Genomic DNA, 21328 nt, shown 5'->3' with positions numbered 1-21328 from the left:
TGGCCTAGTAACTTGTGTGTAGCAGAAAATAGCATACACATAGTGAGCATTTCATTAGAATAGTTTCCTAATGAGCATAGCAAGAGTGCTTGGGTGGAGAGAGCAACAAAAATTATAACACCTAAATAGATAGGCATGAACAATACTTCAAAAGAGAAAGAAATTAATCTATTGACAACAGTTGAGGACCAGATTTTCAAGGAGATGGTCCCCCCTCCAGAAGGCTTTGTATTATAGGTTTCCCCCATAAAGAGAGACATTTTACAATACAATTCTTTGTGTTCCTTCAATAACTATCTAGTGCAATGAAGGTGGAAGCTTTAAGAACTAAGCAAAGCACTTATTAAGCACAACATCAATTCCCTCATGGTCTCAGACCCAAGACCTCACACACCTTCTAAGATGGTGAAAGCTAGCGGGGTATGAGAGTAGATTGAGAGGAAGAAGGAGTAGTCTTACGAGAAAGATGTACATCTTGTCACATAATCACTAATATTAGTATAGCATAGCTTAGTAATTAGCATGATAGAGGAGATGAGCATGCATTGAAGCTTGGCTCTTGGTTGGATTTGCATCACAAAGCCAAGAGTTGTTGGTGTAGGCCTCCCTTCTCACAAGCTTGGAGTAGGTGATAAGCTTTCCATTAAAGCTTGAGAAAGAGAGAGCGAGAGTCTTCTTGCTTCACACATGAGCTAGTGTGAGTATGTGTGAAATAATTCCTTTGAAAAATCAGCCCCCTCTCTCTCTTGGTCGACCCCTCTTGCTAAATCCTCTTGTTCGCACCTCATTGGACCTCCACAGGCTTATTCAATAGGATTTAAGAAGCATAAGTGATAGCCTTTTGACATGTGTTCCCCTTTCACCTTTTGTGATAGCTTTAGGTAATTGATGAATGCAAATAAACTCTCATTCGACCCCTTTGTCTCCTGGCCAATAGGAATCAGGCAAGCCATTAGGCTGTTGAATGCTCATTGGACCCCTTGGGAGACTGTCCAATAGTCTTCTAGAGAGATTAATTCTTATAGGTTCTTTTATTAAGTGTTTTTAAATGAATTTAACTAGATTTACTCTAGCCTAATTCTCATTGGTCCACCTCCATGGCCATCCAATAGGATTTGAGTGCACCTTTTGGGCATCTGGGCTAGGGGGATGACATGTGTCCCTCATTCCCTTTGTGTAAAGGAATCTTGTGATTGTGTGTGTGTGTTTCTCTCTCATCCCCTACTTGCAAGGCTCACCCCCTCCTATGTAGGACTCATGAAGACTTTTTGTACACACAAAGCATCCAATCTTCCTAAGCTTGACTATTGGACTCAAACTTTGAATTTTGGAACCTTAGCATTTTGGAAGTCTTAATGGGCTGAACCTTAGGGTATTTAAAGCCCATTGTTGCACATTGCTCTTTTGTAGATGGCCCCCCCTTTGGATCCCTATTTTCCCTCCTTTGGATCCTTACTGTGGCTGGTGTGCCAGCTGAACCAATATTCTATCTTTTTCTCCCCTGGCACTTCCGCATACTAAATGATCAGTTTAAAATGAGAAAATCATTTAGGAGAATTAGATATTAGTTATTATGACATTACCTCTCTCTTAAAATCATAGTCGTCCTTGACTATGGGGTAGAGAAGATAAAGCCTATTCATTAGTCCTTTTTCTAGCTAGTAGAGGATCCCTATGTTACCCTACGACATCGTTCGAGAATGGATGACTAGTCCATTTGGCGCTTGAGAGCCTAAGCTACGGCAAGCATGTCTGCACATTAATCCTATCAATCTCCCATAGTAGAGTGACAAAGCTGTACTTGGTGTTTGGGAGATGGCATCTCCGCAAACTTGATTCTAAGCATGCATACTACTTCACATTTGTGCACAATAAAGAAAAAGAGTCTTATAAGACAAAAACTTTGTTCATTTTAAACATTTGTACATTGTCTTACTTTAGGGAAGCATTGTAAGCATTGACAAGGTTTAGGTTATCCTTTAATTATATGCCTTGCATCCATCCAGCATCTTTAAAAGGATAATTATTAAACTTAATAAGATATTGTCGAATAGTCTTACCGCCTCTTAATACCTTGTCTTCATGTTGGAGAATGGACTCGGGTTGCAACACCTCTTCTTGGTCCTCAATCTCTGGTGGGTCTTCAATAGTTGGTTCTTGAGGTGGCTCTCCTTTGTAAGGCTTTAGTAGGCTCACATGGAAAGAATTGTGTATGAGCCAATGGCTGGGCAACTTGAGTTGATAGACCATCTCATTGATTGGTCTAAGAATCTAAAAGGGACCATAGTACCTTTTTGCTAACTTAGCATAGTACTTTTGGTGTCCCGTAGGATTCTTGCCCATCGTGTGCCTTAATCGAGCCTTGGGAATTTTAAGTAAGACCCAATCATTTTCTTTAAAGGCTTGGGCTCTTCTGTGCTTATCAGCAGCAGCCTTTTGCTTTTGTTGTGAGATAGAGATAACATCCTTAATCTTTTGGAAAGATTCTTGTAGGTCGCGGCTATACTCATTTGCAACGATGATATTCTCGTGTACTTTAAGTAGCAGGGGACTTTTGGATCTTCCCTCAATTACCTCGAAAGGTGCTTTTTTCATGGAAGTATATATAGTGTTATTGTAAGCATAATCCACTAAGGGTAAGTACTTCTCTCATTGGGACATTTGATCTACTTCCGTTACATAGGATTTTAGTAGATCAAGAATTGTTAGGTTAGCTGTTTCACTAATTTGGCCATCTGTTTGCGGGTGATAGGCCGAAGAGAAGTTTAGCCTTGTCCCTAAATTCTCAAAGAGACCCTTCCATAAATTACTAGTCATTTTAGGATCTCTATCCGACACTATGGACATTGGCAAGCCATGGTACTTGAAGATTTGTGAAATGAAGAGGGTTGCCATTTGATGGGCTTTGATAGTCTTTTTGACAGGTGTAAAATGAGCTTGTTTACTAAACCTGTCTACTATTGTCCATATTCCCGTATTCCCATGGATAGAATTAGGAAATACAAAGATAAAATCCATGGATATGCTCTCCCATGGTGAATTAGGGATTGGCAAAGGTTAAAGCAATCCAGGTTTCTTCCCTCTATCAAACTTCGTCTTTTGGCATACCACACATTTAGAAACATACTCTTGTATATTTGCTTTCATGGTAGGCCAATAGAAATATGTTTCAATCCCTTTTAGGGTAGACTAAATCCATCTATGCCCCGCATAAGGAGGATCATGAGATTCATACATTACTTTCTCACGTAGTGAGTTAGTAACGCATAGTCTATTGCCATAGAGAAGATAACCATCTTGTAGGGTAAATGGTTCCTCTTTCTTCCCTAATGCAAGGGATGAAATCACATATTTATAATTAGTCTCAATAGCATACTCATCTATCATAGAAGATAGATCATTGTGAGTTGCAATGGAAACCGCATTCACTCTCGGCCGTCTTGAGAGTGCATCGGCCACTTGATTATGCTTGCCAGCAATGTGAGCAATTTGAAAATGAAATTGCAAAAGAAAATTTTCCCACCTCATTTGTTTGTCAGAGAGCTTGGTCTGCGTCATGAAGTACTGAAGGCTTTGGTGATCCGTCTGTAGAATGAAAGGAGTCCCCAATAAATAGTGCTTCCATGAGTCTAAGGCATGTAGAACTGCAAGGAGTTCCTTTTCATATATGCCTAGAGCTTGCTCAACAGGGTTGAGCCTTTGACTTTCAAAGGGCCATAGGCTATGACGTGTCCTTCTTGGAGCAAAATAGCTCCAAGGCAATCACCACAAGCGTCACATTGGACCTCAGATGCCTTTGAGAGATCCGGCCCCAAAGGATTCAATCTCTATACAAAATGGGACGCCACCTGCGAGCGGACAACTTTGATAAAACCCCTATATACAACTCATATTAGGAAATATGACCCCCCTTTCTACGCTTATACGACAATCAATGCTGAAAATTACCATACCCCCCTATCTTACCTATAAAGTTTAGGTCTCACATGATCTAACTGAGTAAAACTATTTAAAGAGCATATAGCATAGTGACTGGCAATGTACTAAGAAACCACTTCTGTTGATCCAACTCTGACCCATCTAAATTACTGAAAAAACATGGTTATAAATTTGTGATAGGTTCTCCGTGTAAATTTGCATTTATACAATTCTTTATAGCTTTCATCCCTCAATAAATGAACTATAATAACAAAACAAGCAATTGATACAAAGCAATGTTAGTTTTTGCATGTATCTTTGTAGCTATTGACTCACAAGTTTGAGAACAGACTCTTTTGGGAAGCCATGATTTTGAAACACAAAATCTTCCTTTCATTTTTCCCTTTTCTCACTTCGCCCCCCCCCCCCCCCCCCCCCCCCAATCCCAGAAATATGATACCCCCTGCCTTATTTTTAAGCTTGGGAGATAAATTATTGTGGACCTGCCCCTAACTTATATGCTTATGTAACTTGTAAAAAAAAACCCCTCTACTGCACTTATGTGGTGCGGTAAGTTTCCCATGGTGAATCCCCCAGGGATCCGGTAGTGTAAGCACAGGTTGAGAGATAAGCTATTCTTTAAGATTTTTGAAAGCATTGTTCTCCATGGCAGACCATGTATACCTAACGTTTTTCTTTGTTAGTGAAAGAGTACGAGCGGAAGTGCGACGCGAGAGAGAGTGCGAGAAGAAGAGCACGACGATATGGTGAACTCTCTCTACTGTAATGTGTAGAGCATAGTGAGTTCTTATTAGGTTTTTACAAAAGAATATGTGTACATACCTAGCGGCTGCCCACTAACCCGGGCGACCACATTGGTACATTAAGTGTGAGAGAAGCTACTATACAAGCTAATATACAAGAGATGTAGAGAAGTGATGTACTACCCTACACCTAACTGCTTGCGAAAATGCGCAAAGCTCTCTGAGGGAAGTCCTTTTGTAAGTAGATTAGCAGGATTTTCTGTGGTGTGAACTTTGACAAGCTAAAGTTGCTTATCCTCGAGCATTTCCTTGATGAAATGATACTTCACATCCACATGCTTTGTCTTTGAGTGATAAACTGGATTGCGAGCCAATTGTATAGCACTTTGACTATCACAATATAACACAGGCATCTCTTCTTTGATTCCCAAATCTGTTACTAGTCGATTAAGCCAAATTGATTCTTTGCATGCCTCTGATGCTGCAACATATTCAGCCTCTGTAGTAGACTGAGTAACACAATCTTGTAATCTAGAACGCCATGATACTGCTCCACCAGCCAATGTAAAGACATACCCTGACGTAGACCTTCGGTTGTCTAAGTCACCTGCATAATCTGAGTCTGTAAAACCCTTTACACTTAGCTCCTAACTCCCATAGCATATACGCATACTCTTTGTAGCTTTCAGGTATCTCAATATTCCTTTCACTGCCTCCCAATGTTTCTTGCCTAGGTTTGACATGTATCGACTTACTACTCCCACTGCAAATGCAATGTCTGGGCGAGTAGCAATCATTGCATACATCAAACTACCCACTGCAGACGCATATGGAATCTTATCCATTTCAGCCTGTTCTTCCTCAGACACAGGACAATCTTGTTTGCTAAGTTTCACATATGGTGGTAATGGAACACTCAGTGCCTTTCCCTTCTCCATATTGAAACGTTGCAAAACCTTGTCAATATACTCTGTTTGAGATAACCAAATCAACTTCTTTGATCTGTCTCTCTCAATGCGCATACCAAGTATATGACTTGCCTCACCCATGTCTTTCATGTCAAACGATTTTGCCATCTTTGACTTCAAAGCTGAAATTTCTTCCAAGTGCTTGCCAGCAATCAACATGTCATCCACATACAAAATAAGGATCAGCCAACTACCATCCTTAGCCTTCTTTGTATATAGACAGTGATCGAACTCACTACGTTTGTAGCCTTGAGAAAGCATAAACTTGTGGAATTTATGGTACCATGCCCTCGGTGATTGTTTTAAGCCATAAAGACTCTTTAACAACTGGCATACCCAATCTTCCTTGCCTTTCTCAACAAACCCTTCTGGCTGCTGCATATAAATTTCCACATCTAAATCACCATGCAAGAACGCTGTCTTGACATCCATTTGGTGCAACACCAAATCTAATATGGCAACCAATGCAAGAAAGCATCTCAATGTAGTCATCTTGACCACCGGAGAGAAGACTTCATCAAAATGATCAATGCCTTGTTCTTGCTTAAAGCCCTTGGCAACAAGCCTTGCTTTGTACTTTGGCTGACTATCATGAGCAGTGATCTTATACCCGTAAACCCATTTACAAGGTAGAGCCTTTTTGCCCTGTGGTAATTTAACTAGCTTCCATGTCTTGTTTTTATGCAGAGCTGTCATCTCTGAATGCATGGCCAATTGCCAATTCCCGGAGTCCTTCATTTGCACTGCTTCCTTGTAACATGAAGGCTCATTGCAATCAGTCAACATGACATAGTTCATAGATGGAACAAACCTATCAGGAGGTCGCGTGACACGTCCAGATCTATGCACAATAGGTGGCTCAGGCTCAGCCACAACCTTTGGTTCCACTCTATCCTGTCCTTGCTCCTCTTGAGCCCTGACATTTTTTCTTGCACGTGCAGGTCCATCATCTTGGAAGACAACTCTTCTAATCTCCTCAACCCTCTCTGGTTTAGAATGATATTTGGATTCACTAAAGTGAACATCATTGTTGCGGCCAACCTTTCTGGATTCGGGATCCCAAAATCTGTACCCCATCTCACCAGAATTACCATAGCCTAGAAAGATGCACTTTCTACTCTTTGGCTCAAGTTTGTTCCTAAATTCCTTTGGAACGTGAGTATATGCCTCACAGCCAAAGACTCTGAGATGCTTGTATGAGGGCATTTTGCCTGACCATACCATCTCTGGCACTGAATCCTTCTGCAAAACCTTGCTAGGAGATCTATTTACAAGATGAACAACTGTTGATACAGCTTCAGCCCAAAACCCATTTGGCAGCTGTGCATTAGACAACATACTTCTGACCTTCTCTTGTATGGTCCTATTCATCCTCTCAGCAACACCATTTTGAGGAGGATTGTAAGGAGCAGTAAGTTCACGTTTTATACCTTTTGACTCACAAAAGTCCTGAAAGGCCTTTGGAACATACTCTCCACCATTGTCAGTGCGTAAGCATTTAAGCTTCTTGCCAATCTAATTCTCCACAAGTGTCACAAACGTTTTGAAAACACTAAACGCTTCATCCTTGTGCTTGAGAAAGTAAAACCATACTTTCCTCGAGTAATCATCTATAAATGTCATAAAGTAAGAAGCTCCCCCTAGAGATAGGTTAGGCATAGGTCCACACAAATCACTATGAACAAGTGCCAACTGTGTATCTCTTCTACTGCTTCTATGCTTATGTGGCTGCTGTGTTTGCTTACCATACACACAATGTTCACAGAATTCAAAATCATTAAATGAAAAGCCAGGCAAATAATCAGAACGAGACAAGATTTCCATTCCCTTCTTGGACATATGACCTAACCGGCTATGCCACAAAGAAACGTTTGGCTGCTCGGTTACATTGATTACATTTTTAGAGACATTTAATACATAAATCATGTAAAGTCCTCCAGAATTTACTCCATGTGCTACTGTCATAGAACCCTTGGATATCTTCCACATGTTCTGTCCAAAAGTGGTGACGTAGCCAGCATCATCAAGTAAACCTGTGTTGATCAAGCTCTTTGTAATTGCGGGAACATGTCTCACATTCTTCAGCGTGAAAGAAGAGCCATTCTGAAACTTCAATTGAACATCTCCAACACCTAAGATCTCACATGTCTGCCCATTGCCTAGCCGAACATGATCTTTAGTGGTCACATAAGAGGTAAACCACTCCTTGTTTGGAGACACATGAAGTGATTCCCCTGAGTCTATAATCCAGTCACTCAGTGCATTTCCATCAGATGCTGTAAGAAGAGCTGAGTCCATTGTATTCTTCAAGAAGTAGATGTCTCCTGACACTAGACTGTCGTCCTCTGCAACAGTGTTTGTCACATTTATTTCTTGAATCTTCACTGAGGACTTGTTCTTCTCATCATGGTCTTCAGCTTTCTCTTTGCCTTTTTCTGCTTTCCATTCTCTGCAGTCTCTTTTCATGTGACCCTTCTTTCCACAATGGTAGCATTCTATGTCACTCTTGCCTTTAGCACTGCGGGACTTGCTACGAGACTGATTCCTCTTTCCACCTTTGTACTTTTCTTTGGTCCTTCCCCTGACGAGTAAGGCTGTTCCTTTGCCTTTGTCCATTGTCTTTCTATTGGTTTCTTCAGTAAGCAGACTTCCTTCTACACCTGATATGTTCAAACCATCTGGAGGTGCAGAATTACTCAAAGTTGTGCAAAAAGTGTCCCAACTTTCTGGCAATGTGATCAACAGGAACATAGCTCTAACAGGTTCATCAAACTTGACACCTTGAGCTGACAACTGACTATAGATTGTGTTGAATTCATTCAGATGATTGGACATAGGTGTCCCTTCTTTCATCTTCAAGTCAACAAGCTTCTTAATCCAGTATACCTGTGAAGCTGCACTCTGCTTCTCATAAAGATCACTCAGCTTTAACCATGCTTGATAAGCCGACATCTCGTCTGCTACATTGAAGTAAACGCTTTCTGCCAAAGTCAGCATAATGGTAGAAAGTGACAATTCATCCATTTCGCTCCATTCATCTTCGTCCATATCTTCTGGTTTTATCCCCTTGAGCTTTATAGGTTTTATCTGCTTCTTTTGTACCAGCACGTGCCAGATCTGCTGCTTCCACAATGGGAAATTGGTTCCATCCAGCTTCTTGATATTGTAAAGAGCAGTGTCCTGTGATCCAGCCATAGCTACGCTTCACAGTAGTTTACTTTCCTGGGAAAAATTCGGCAGAGTTTCCCCTGTAAACTGACCTCTGAACCAAACTCAACCTGTCAAATGAACCAAGAAAGCTTCAGATTCTGCAAAAATTTTGGCAGAGTCTCCTTTGTAAAATGGCTCTAGTGTACTAAAAATAGACCAAAAAACAGCTCAAAAAACCACTGTCTCTCTAACACTGTAAGCTGTGGGTAAACCTGTCCTGCACCTGTACTGTCTCTGACTGTCCTGTAAGCATAGACTGCGACAATGCCTCAACGGCAGTAAAGCAAAGATGCAATCCCAACTGTCTAACTCACAGTCAATACATCCTAGCTGCCTATCTAAGGGTGCTCGAGGGATCGCTCCAAGACCGGTATCACCGAAAGGATCTCAACATTCGAGAATCCCCCAGCTAAATAAAACCTCACTCGACCCTCAACAAAGGCTGCAGTAAATCTGACAGTACATAGACTTCCGCACAAAGTCATACATCCACAAATTTCCCATTGTATGCTGTAACCGCTGCGGCAGTTGTTTGCTGTGTGACTCACAGCCAGCAAACCCTCAATAGACATACATCATCTCTGACAATACATCCCATGTGGAAGTACCTGCAATGTCAAGATGAAATCTGGAATATCAAGCAGCAAACACAAGCTACCTGATGAACTAGTGGATGTCGCCTACAGTCTGTGTGTAGATGCGCCTGTGTCGTATGTGACGCGCCTCCAAGAACTGTGAGACGTCCTTCGATGTGTAGACAGCCACAAATCAACACTCTGGGAGTGTCGATATCCTCAGCACCTGCAGTTGTAGGCCGAAAACCCCAAATTTGCAGAGTCGGATCTACACCCGCTGAGACCACGTAGTCAAAAATGGCATGCGCAGAACTTTGTCAAAGCCAAACGGTGACCGAGATGACCTCAGAAGGAAATTATGAGCACACCAAGCCCTATGGGTTCTCCCACAAGATTTGGGGACGTGTCTTTGCCTGTCGAATTTCACTCCAATCTGAGCTGGTGACTCTAGCCTCCTGCAATGCTGCCCCAAGCCTCGATCTGAGCTCTGATACCAGTTGAAGGAGTACGAGCGGAAGTGCGACACGAGAGAGAGTGCGAGAAGAAGAGCACGATGATATGGTGAACTCGCTCTACTGTAATGTGTAGAGCATAGTGAGTTCTTATTAGGTTTTTACAAAAGAATATGTGTACATACCTGGCGGCCTGCCCACTTACCTGGGCAACCACATTGGGCTTTATACCCCAACAGTTAGGTCATGTAATGGTCCTGCTATTAGTGAGAACTTTTTTATGAAGCGTCTATAGTATGCACGCATACCTATAAAGGTTCTTAGTTCATGAAGATTCCTTGGATTAGGTCATACCTCTAACTTTGATGGATCCATTTGGATGCCATCTTGAGAGATAATGTGACCTAAATACTAAATCGCTTGTAAGAAAAACTCACTTTTCTTTCAATTTAACATAAAGTTATTCTCTCTTAGAACTTGAAATATTACCTGGAGGTGTTGCTTGTGTTCGTCTAGTGAAATAGAGTAGATGATGATATCATCAAAGTACACTCCAATAAAGGTTCGGTGAGGCCTAAACAGCTTCTCCATCAAGCAGTTGAATGTGGCTAGTGCGCTGGTCAAGCCAAAAGGCATGACAATGTATTTGTAAAGACCAAATGTAGTGCAAAATGCGCTCTTTACAATGTCTTGATCAACTATCCTTATTTGATGGTAGCCACTTTTTATATCAATCCTACTGAAGTAGGTGGACCCTTGTAGCTTATGTAACATTTAATGGTCTAAAAATTATGTGTAGCGGAAATTAACATGAACATAGTGGGAATTTGATTAGAATAGATTCCTAATGAGAATTACAAGAGTGCTTGGGTGGAGAGAGCAACAAAAAGCACAACACCTAGTTAGATAGCATCAACAATATTTTCAAAAGAAAGAGAAATTAAGCAATTGGCAACAATTGAGGACCGGATTTGCATAGAGCCGATCCCCCCTCCAAAAGGCTTTGTATTATGGTTTCTCCCTTCAAGAGAGACATTGTACAATACAATTCTTTGTGTTCCTTCAAGACTAGCTAGTGCAATGAAGATGAAAGCTTCATGCACTAAGCAAAACACTTAGCAAACACAACTTTAATTATCCCTGTTCTCAGACCGAAGACCTCACACACCTTCGAAGATGGTGAGAGCTAGCAGGGTATGAGAGTAGATTGAGAGGAAGGAGTATCTTATGAGAAAGATGTACATCTCCTCACATAATCACTCATATTAGCATAGCTTAGCTTAGTAGTTAGCATGGTAGAGGAGATGAGCATGCATTGAAGCTTGGCTCTTGGTTGGATTTTCATCCACATGCCAAGAGTGTGTCGATGTAGGCTTCTATCTCACAAGCTTGGAGTAGGTGATGAGCTCTCCATTAAAGCTTGGGAAGAGATAGTCTTCTTTGCTTCACACATAGACTGTGTGTGAGTGTGTGTGTGATAATGCCTTGCAAAAATCAGCCCCCTCTCTCTCTTGGGCGAGCCCTCTTGCTATTTGCTCTTGCTCCACCCTCATTGGCCCTCCCCAAGTCAAGCCAATGACTATTAAGCAGCATAAGTGATAGCCTTCTGACATGTGTCCCCCTTTCCCCTTTTGTGAGAGCTTTAGGTTAATTAATAATTCAATTAAACTCTCATTGGACCCCTTTGCCTCTTGGCCAATAGGAATCAGGCAAGCCATTGGGCTGCTGAATGCTCATCGGACCCCTTGGGAGACTGTCCAATAGTCATCTAGGAGACTTAATTTTCGTTGGTTCTTTTATTAAGTGGTTTTAAATTAGTTAAACTAGATTTACTCTATCCTAATTCTCATTGGTCCACCTCCAAGGCCATCGAATAGCAATTGGGCACACCTTGTGGGCATCTGGGCTAGGGAGCTGACATGTGTCCCTAATTCCCTTTGCGTAAAGGGAGCATGTGTGTGTGTGTGACTTTCTCTCTCATCCCCTACTCTCGAGGCTCGCCCCCTCCTATGTACGGATTTGAAAAGACTTTTTGGTCACACACAAAGCATCCAATTTCCCCTAGGGTTGACCTTTGGACACAACCTTTGAATTTTGGAACCTTAGCATTTTGGAAGTCTTAATGGGCTGAACCTTAGGGTCTTTTTAGCCCATTGTTGCACATGGCTCTTTTGCAGATTCCTAATAAGAATTACAAGAGTGCTTGGGTGGAGAGATAAAGAAGTCCTCTTTGTCCACATAGCCTTGGACATGAAGCCTCAATTTCCCGATTAAGGGAGTGACTGAAGCTTCTTGCCCCTTGAAGGCACTGTCTGCGGGTAGGACATCTTCCATCTCGTTGGATTGTATGCCTAGCTTGGTGGCCAACTCTATAGATATAAAATTGTGAGTAGAACTAAGGTCAAAGAGAATAAAAGCATCATGTTCTCTTACCTTTTCCCAAGCATGGCATAGAGGAGATCCTTTGTGATGAGTTTGTTGAGTCTCCTCCTCTTGGATTTCAACCAAGGAAGCTCTAGGAGGATCTTGGCGGTTGTTCTTTTGGGGACAAGTGCGGTACGCATGCCCTTGTTCGCCGCACTTGAAACACCGGTTATCCTTGCGATAACGCTCAAGCTCTTCAGGAGAGAGTTTGTTTTTACCTTTATAAACTCCCTTCTCTTTGGCTTTGTTGGAGTTGCCCTTAGGAGACTTTTGGACATTGTCCTTCCCCTTAGGCTCGTTGGAACCCTTGTTTTCCGTGGGCTTATTATTTCTTTTAGCCCCCGTTTGGAAATTGATTCGAGAGGCCACCATAGTATGGTGTATTACCGTCGATATGGTACGTGGCCTTTGGGAGTTGACATACTCCGCCATTTCTTCGGTTAAGCCTGCACAAAATTGTTGCTTTTGCTCTCCAAAATCCAACTTTTTGAAGACAGTGGCTTTGAGTTGTAGGTCCCAAAACTTGTCTACATATTTGTGGATGGATTCATAGGGAGAGAGCTTTAAGCTTCACCATTCGGTGAGTACTTTGTCTTTGGCATCGGTGGCCAAAAACTGCTTCATAATGGAAGTTGTTCGTGGAGCTTCACCGTTGGCTCGTAGGCTAGACCACCATTTCCTGGCGGACTTTTGAAAGTGCATAGCTATATGGCGTAGCTTAGAGGACTCCGTGAATCCCTCATCTCCAAACGCCGCATCGAATTGCTGGATAAAGGACAAGACTTTGTCCGTAGCACCAAAGGTGCCATCATAGGTAAGGATAGAGATGCTCTTCCCTCCCTCTTTGAACTTCTTCAGCTTGGATGACCTCTTCCATGCGGCATAGGATTTCCTATGGCCTCTTCTTTTTGATGGTTCAAAGGTTGCACCATCACTTTCTTCAGAAGGTGAAGAATTTGAAGAAGGTGGAGAAGAGGGTGCCTTCTTTCTCGCCTTTTTCTTGTCTTGATCTTCGTCATCTTTACCATCACTTTCATAAGAGGAAGAGGATGAAGAAGAGGGTGTCCTCTTTCTCGCCTTTTTCTTCTCTTGCTTTTTATCACCCCTCTTTGAATTATGGCGTGGAGAAGAGTGTGATGGTCTTCTCCGCTTTGGTGGTGATGGAGAGCGTTTAGCCCGCCGTCTTCGTGGAGCCATCTCCGCCGAGGTGGCGGAAGACTCACTTATTTCTCATTCCTTCGGTGGAGGCTCTTGAGTTCTCCTTTGGGAGGGAGATGCATCATCAAGAAGTAAATTCTTGAGCCCTTCGTACGGATTCTCTTCTTCTTCCCGAATCGGAGAGAGACCTCTTTTGGTAGTCTCACAAGGAGGCTTCCTAGGTGTTCTCTCGTCATGGTGATGAGCTTGGAGAATCCCGTGAGCACGGAGCTCCCGTTGCACTTCACTTTGGAGAGATGGATTGCCCATGGCTTGTTGAAGCCTAGAAACAAGATAGTTAACAAGCATTGAAGCATCATTAGTAGCTTGCTCATGAGCAAAATCAAAGTTATCAACATTAATTTCACTCTCTTTACTATTGTCAGCCATTCTAACAACTTTTAGGTGTAAACTTTTTAGGTGTACTTTGGCACTTCAAGCCCTAGTTGCTACTCCTCTTTACCCCTTTAGAAAAAGCACTCAAGCTATTGTACCCGCGGCTCGAATACCATTAATTGCAAGGAATAGAAGAGAGGGTCATTCAAAACCAGAACAACACTGGCTCCTGTCAAGCTTCTAATAGTTCAATAGTGATTAAGCCGTAGGCAAGCCCCGTAGGACTCCACTATTAAGACCATAGCTCTCGACGGTGATGCCCCGTTAAGTGCACAAAGGCAGGCGCACTGCAAGGCTGAAAAATCCCTATTCTACTTACTCACAGGCAATTAATAATACCAACCATTTATAGCTAGCTTGAGGACCTCCCTTCTTGAGCAAGAAAAGAGAAACCTTGTGCTCTGATACCAATGTAACATTTAATGGTCTAAAAATTATGTGTAGCGGAAATTAACATGAACATAGTGGGCATTTCATTAGAATAGATTCCTAATGAGAATTACAAGAGTGCTTGGGTGGAGAGAGCAACAAAAAGCATAACACCTAGTTAGATAGCATCAACAATACTTTCAAAAGAGAGAGAAATTAAGCAATTGACAACAATTGAGGACCGGGTTTGCATGGAGCCGGTCCCCCCTCCAAAAGGCTTTGTATTATGGTTTCTCCCATCAAGAGAGACATTGTACAATACAATTCTTTGTGTTCCTTCAAGACTAGCTAGTGCAATGAAGATGAAAGCTTCATGCACTAAGCAAAACACTTAGCAAACACAACTTTAATTATCCCCGTTCTCAGACCCAAGACCTCACAAACCTTCAAAGATGGTGAGAGCTAGCAGGGTATGAGAGTAGATTGAGAGGAAGAAGGAGTATCTTACAAGAAAGATGTACATCTCCTCACATAATCACTCATATTATCATAGCTTAGCTTAGTAGTTAGCATGGTAGAGGAGATGAGCATGCATTGAAGCTTGGCTCTTGGTTGGATTTGCATCCACATGCCAAGAGTGTGTCGATGTAGGCTTCTATCTCACAAGCTTGGAGTAGGTGATGAGCTCTCCATTAAAGCTTGGGAAGAGATAGTCTTCTTTGCTTCACACATTGACTGTGTGTGAGTGTGTGTGTGATAATTCCTTGCAAAAATCAGCCCCCTCTCTCTCTTGGGCGAGCCCTCTTGCTATTTGCTCTTGCTCCACCCTCATTGGCCCTCCCCAAGTCAAGCCAATGACTATTAAGCAGCATAAGTGATAGCCTTCTGACATGTGTCCCCCTTTCCCCTTTTGTGAGAGCTTTAGGTTAATTAATAATTCAATTAAACTCTCATTGGACCCCTTTGCCTCCTGGCCAATAGGAATCAGGCAAGCCATTGGGCTGCTGAATGCTCATTGGACCCCTTGGGAGACTGTCCAATAGTCATCTAGGAGACTTAATTTTCGTTGGTTCTTTTATTAAGTGTTTTTAAATTAGTTAAACTAGATTTACTCTAGCCTAATTCTCATTGGTCCACCTCCAAGGCCATCCAATAGCAATTGGATGCCTATGCAATTGGGCACACCTTGTGGGCATCTGGGCTAGGGAGCTGACATGTGTCCCTTATTCCCTTTGGGTAAAGGGAGCCTGTGTGTGTGTGTGTGTGTGTGAATTTCTCTCTCATCCCCTACTCCCAAGGCTCGCCCCCTCCTATGTAGGGATTTGAAAATACTTTTTGGTCACACACAAAGCATCCAATTGTCCCTAGGGTTGACCTTTGGACACAACCTTTGAATTTTGGAACCTTAGCATTTTGGAAGTCTTAATGGGCTGAACCTTAGGGTCTTTTTAGCCCGTTGTTGCACATGGCTCTTTTGCAGATGGCCCCCCCTTTGGATCCCTATTTTCCCTCCTTTGGATCCCTACTGTGGCCGATCTGCTAGCTTAACCAATATTCTAGCTTTTTCTCCCCTGGCACTTCCCCACATTAAATGATCAGTTTAATATGAGAAAATCATTTAGGAGAATTAGATATTGATTATTATGACAGCTTATCAAATAGGTCTTCTACCCCTGGAACGGGAAACATATTTTTGATAGTGATTCTATTTAGTGCTCTATAGTCAACACACATGCGATATGTGACGTCTTTCTTTTGCACTAGTAACACGGGTGAGCAAAATGGAGATGAGCTATGCCTAACCATGCCTGTCTCAACTAACTCATGCACTTGCCGCATAATCTCCTCTTGTTGAGCTTGAGAAACTCTATAAGGAGGTTTGTTAGGTGGTGAACTTCCTAGAAGAAGTTCAATTTCATGGTCATCAATGCCTAGTTTAGGAGGTAGTTCACAAGGGATGTTGTCAATAAAGACATTTTGAAACCCCTTGAGAAAATTGGATAACTCTAATTCTTTGTGATTGTATATTTATTTTTGTTAAAGCATTAGGTTCAGTTTGGGAATCTTTAACAAAAATCATGTACACGGAAATAGGGCTCTTTATTGACTTATTGAAAGCTTGCATATGTACAATGGGTATGGTGTTACCCAATTCCTTGGCATTTATGTACATATTTTTTTCCCTGAAACTAAAGTAGATTTTCCTTTCAAGGAATTTAACATTGGCATCCATGCAATCAAACCATGGTGCCCCTAGGATTACATCCTCATGCTTTAGAGGAGAGATAAAGAAGTCCTCTTTGTCCACATAGCTTTGGACATGGATCCTCAATTTCCCAACTAAGGGAGTGAGTGAAGCTTCTTGCCCCTTGAAAGCACCATTTGCCGGTAGGATATCTCCCATCTCATAGGCTTGTATGCCTAGCTTGGTGGCCAACTTTGTGGATATGAAATTGTGAGTAGAACCAGGGTCAAAGATAATAAAAGCATCATGTTCTCTTACCTTTCCCCAAGCATGGCATAGAAGAGATCCTTTGTGGTGAGCTTCCTCTTCTTGGATTTCAACCAAGGTAGCTCTATGAGGCTCATGGTGGGTGTTCTTTTGGGGACAAGCACGATACACATGCCCTTGCTTGCCGCACTTGAAACAACGGTTATCCTTGCGATAACACTCATGCTCATCAGGAGAGAGGCTTTTTTTGCCTTTGTAAACTCCCTTCTCCTTAGCTTTGTTGTTATTGGAGTTGCCCTTAGGAGACTTTTGGAAATTGTCCTTCCCCTTAGGCTCATTGGAACCCTTGTTTTCCGTGGGCTTATAATTTCTCTTGGCCCCTTGTGAGTAGAACCAGGGTCAAAGATAATAAAAGCACCATGTTCTCTTACCTTTCCCCAAGCATGGCATAGAAGAGATCCTTTGTGGTGAGCTTCCTCTTCTTGGATTTCAACCAAGGTAGCTCTATGAGGCTCATGGTGGGTGTTCTTTTGGGGACAAGCACGATACACATGCCCTTGCTTGCCGCACTTGAAACAACGGTTATCCTTGCGATAACACTCATGCTCATCAGGAGAGAGGCTTTTTTTGCCTTTGTAAACTCCCTTCTCCTTAGCTTTGTTGTTATTGGAGTTGCCCTTAGGAGACTTTTGGAAATTGTCCTTCCCCTTAGGCTCATTGGAACCCTTGTTTTCCGTGGGCTTATAATTTCTCTTGGCCCCTATTTAGAAATTGATTCGAGAAGACCATTAGGAAAATTTTGAACTCATTTTTGGGCCTTTTAAGAGTGCCACATCTTCAAAGTTGTACAAAAGAAAGCAACCCGGTAGACCCCTCTAAATATTGCTTAGAACCCCATTATACGACCTATCATTGGAAAGTTCTTGAAAAATGGATTCTAAAGAGCCAAGGTCCGAAAAGTTTGGATGACTTCTATGAAAGTTATGTCATTTTTTTTCAATCAATCAGCCAGGTTTTGTTACCATTACGGTAATCTAAAATCACCTTTTTCTAGATCTACATGAAGGCAATGTCCAATACATGCATGCTATAGATCAATAGATAGCATTTGAAGAGTAGATTCTAAATATCCAACCTCCGACAAGTTTGGATCTTATTTGCAAAAAATTTACCGATCCCCACTTTTTGAAACCTATGCCACATCAACAATTCTTGCAAGGCCCATTTTTGAGTCCAAACTTTTCCTAATGCACTATAGTATGGTGTATAACCACAGATATGGTGTGTGGACTTTGGGAGTTGACATACTTCGCCATTTATTTAGCTAAGCCCACACAAAATTGTTATTTTTCCCCTCCAAAATCCATCTTTTTGAAGACAGTGGCTTTGAGATGTAAGTCCCAAAACTTGTCTACATATTTTTTAATGGATTCGTAGGGAGAGAGCTTCAAGCTTTGCCATTCGGTGAGTACTTTGTCTTTGGTATCGGTGTCCAAAAACTGCTTCATAATGGAATCTCTTAAGGCTTTCCATGTTTGTGGAGCTTCACTATTGGCCCGTAGGCTAGACCACCATTGCCTGGAGGACTTTTGAAAGTGCATAGCTACATGGCGTAGCTTAGAGGACTCCATAAAACCCTCATCTCCAAACGCCGCATCGAATTGTTGGATGAAAGCCAAGACTTTGTCCGTAGCACCAGAGGTGCCATCGTAGGTAAGAAAAGAGACGATCTTTCCTCCCTCTTTGAACTTCTTGAGCTTGGACGATCTTTTCCATGCGGCATAGTATTTCCCATGGACTCTTCTTTTGAAGTTTCAAAAGTTGCACTATCACTTTCTTTAGAAGATGAAGAATTTGAGGAAGATGGAGAAGAGGGTGACCTCTTTCTCGCCTTTTTCTTGCCTTGATCCTCTTTGTCTGCACCATCACTTTCATAAGAGGAAAAGGATGAAGAAGATGGAGAAGAGGGTGTCCTCTTTCTTTCCTTTTTCTTCTCTTGATTTTTATCATCCCTCTTTGAATTATGGTGTGGAGATGTGTGCAATGGTCTTCTCCATTTAGGAGGTGATGGAGAGCGTTTTGCCCGCCATCTTCGTGGAGTCATCTCTGCCGAGGTGGTAGGGACTCACTTCTTTCTCATTCCTTTAGTGGGGGCTCTTGAGTTCTCCTTTGGGAAGGAGATGTGTCATCAAGAACCAAATTTTTGAGTCCTTCATATGGATCCTCTTCATCTTTTGAAATCGGAGAGAGGCCTCTTTTGGGAGTCTTACAAGGAGGCTTCCTAGGTACTCTCTCGTCATGGTGGGGAGGTTGGAGAATCCTATGAGCACGAAGGTGCCGTTGCACTTCACTTTGGAGGGATGGATTGCCCATGGCTTGTTGAAGCCTAGAAAGAAGGTAGTTAGCAAGTATATGGGGCATCATTAGTAGCCTGCTCATTAGCAAAATCAAAGTTATCAACATTAATTTCACTCTCTTTACTATTGTCAGACATTCTAACAACTTTTAGGTGTAAATGTTTTTCAGGTATACTTTGGCACTTCAAGCCCTAGTTACTACTCCTCCTTGCCCCTTTAGAAAAGCACTAAAGCTACTATACCCGTGGCTCGAATATCATTAATTGCAAGGAATAGAAGAGAGGGTCTTTCAACACCAAAACAACACCCGCTCCTGTCAAGTTTCTAATAGCTCAATAGTGGTTAAGCCGTAGGCAAGCCCCATAGGACTCCACTATCAAGACCACAGCTCTCAACGGTGATGCCCCGTTATCTGCACAAAGGTAGGCGTACTGCAAGGCTGAAAAATACCTATTCTACTTACTCAATGGCAATTAATAACAACAACCATTTATAGCTAGCTTGAGGACCTCCCTTCTTGATCAAGAAAAGAGAAACCTTGTGCTCTGATACCAATGTAACATTTAATGGCCTAGTAACTTGTGTGTAGCGGAAAATAGCATATACATAGTGAGCATTTCATTAGAATAGTTTCCTAATGCGCATAGCAAAAGTTCTTGGGTGGAGAGAGCAACAAAAAGCATAACACCTAGTTGGATAGGCATGAACATTACTTCAAAAGAGAGAGAAATTAAGCTATTGACAACAGTTGAGGACCGGATTTTCATGGAGCGGGTCCCCCCTCCAAAATGCTTTGTATTATAGGTTTCCTCCATCAAGAGATACATTTTACAACACAATTTTTTGTGCTTCTTCAATAACTAGCTAGTGCAATGAAGATCGAAGCTTCAAGCACTAAGAAAAAAACTTATTAAACACAACATCAATTCCCTCACGGTCTCAGACCCAAGACTCACACACCTTTGAAGATGGTGTGAGCTAACGGGGTATGAGAGTAGATTAAGAGGAAGGAGTAGTCTTACGAGAAATATGTACATCTCCTCACATAATCACTCATATTAGCATAGCATAGCTTAGCAATTAGCATGGTAGAGGAGATGAGCATGCATTGAACACTGTTGTTTTCATATTTGAAACATTATTTGCTGATATGATTGCCCCATTGAGATTGTGTATGATCAAGGGACACATTTCATCAATGAGACCATGGAAATTCTAATGGAAGTGCTCTTAGTCAAGCACAAGAAATCAACTCCTTATTATCCTAGGTGCAATGGTCAGGCAGAGAGCAGTAACAAAACCACCAAGAACGTTTTAACCAAGATTGTTCAGAAGGAACCACATCAGTGGGATCTTAAGCTACAAACTGCTCGATGGGTCTATAGAACAACTTACAAAGTCACCACTGGAATGACACCTTTCAGAATTGTGTATGGTATTGAAGCTGTAGTGCCTATTGAATTTGTGATTGCCAGTCTCAAAATGGTGGTGGAATATGGATTAGACTTTAATCACAATCTTAAACAAAGACTGGAGAAATTAGTGTAGTTGGATGAGTTGCACCAACGTGCCATGTTGGAACAAAAAATTGTTCAGCAAAGAAGAAAGCACTGGCATGATAGAAGCTAGAATCAAAGTTAGGGAGTTCCAGAAGGGAGAATTGGTCTTGCTTTATCAGTCCAAACTGGGCCCTAAGAAACCAACATTAAAGATAGCTTGGGCTGGTCCATATGAAGTTGATTGGGTGTTTTCCAATGGCACAGTAAGGTTGAAAGACTTATCTGGACTACTGTTACTAGGTGTTTATACACTACAAGAGGCTCTTCATATTAGCAACGCTCACACAGCGACGCTCTCAAAAAAAAAATTCCGGCGTCGCTATGAGCGTCGCAAATTTACAAAGAAATTTGCGACGCTCATAGCGACGCTTATAGCGACGCTCATAGCGACGCCAGCTGGGGTAAAAAAAATAACCGAGCACGCCCAAAAACTCAGATCTCAGATCTGAGTTTTTCGGCGCCCTCAAGCAAAGAGCAGGTAACGCTCTCTCTCTCTCTCTCTCTCTCTCTCTTTTTCTTTTACACACACACACACACACACACACACACACACACACGAGGAGAGGAAGGAGAGCCAGGTATGCTCCTTCCCTCTCCTCATTCTCATGTTCCCTTCCCCTCTTTCTCTCTCCCTCTCTCTCTCTCTCACACACACACATACACACACACACATAGTGTTTTTGAGAG

The 21328-nt window shown here is 42.1% G+C and overlaps 1 protein-coding gene across 1 annotated transcript; it reads left to right on the top strand.

Moving 5' to 3' along the window:
• Positions 1–20288: 20288 nt before the first annotated feature.
• LOC147436692 (uncharacterized) lies at positions 20289–20630 on the top strand. Its single transcript, XM_086487889.1, has one exon. The coding sequence runs from the start codon at positions 20289–20291 to the stop codon at positions 20628–20630; it is 342 nt and encodes a 113-aa protein (XP_086344015.1).
• Positions 20631–21328: the final 698 nt, after the last annotated feature.

The sequence above is a fragment of the Adiantum capillus-veneris genome, chromosome 18 (genome assembly GCF_014529385.1).
Source record: "Adiantum capillus-veneris isolate H3 chromosome 18, ASM1452938v2, whole genome shotgun sequence".
NCBI lineage: Eukaryota > Viridiplantae > Streptophyta > Polypodiopsida > Polypodiales > Pteridaceae > Adiantum > Adiantum capillus-veneris.
The sequence above is the reverse complement of the archived record's forward strand: the minus strand, read 5'-3'. Positions and strand labels throughout refer to the sequence as shown.

Excerpts from the sequence above, each read along its gene's own strand:
- LOC147436692 (XM_086487889.1), top strand. The coding sequence starts at position 20,289 with ATGGAAATTCTAATGGAAGTGCTCTTAGTCAAGCACAAGAAATCAACT.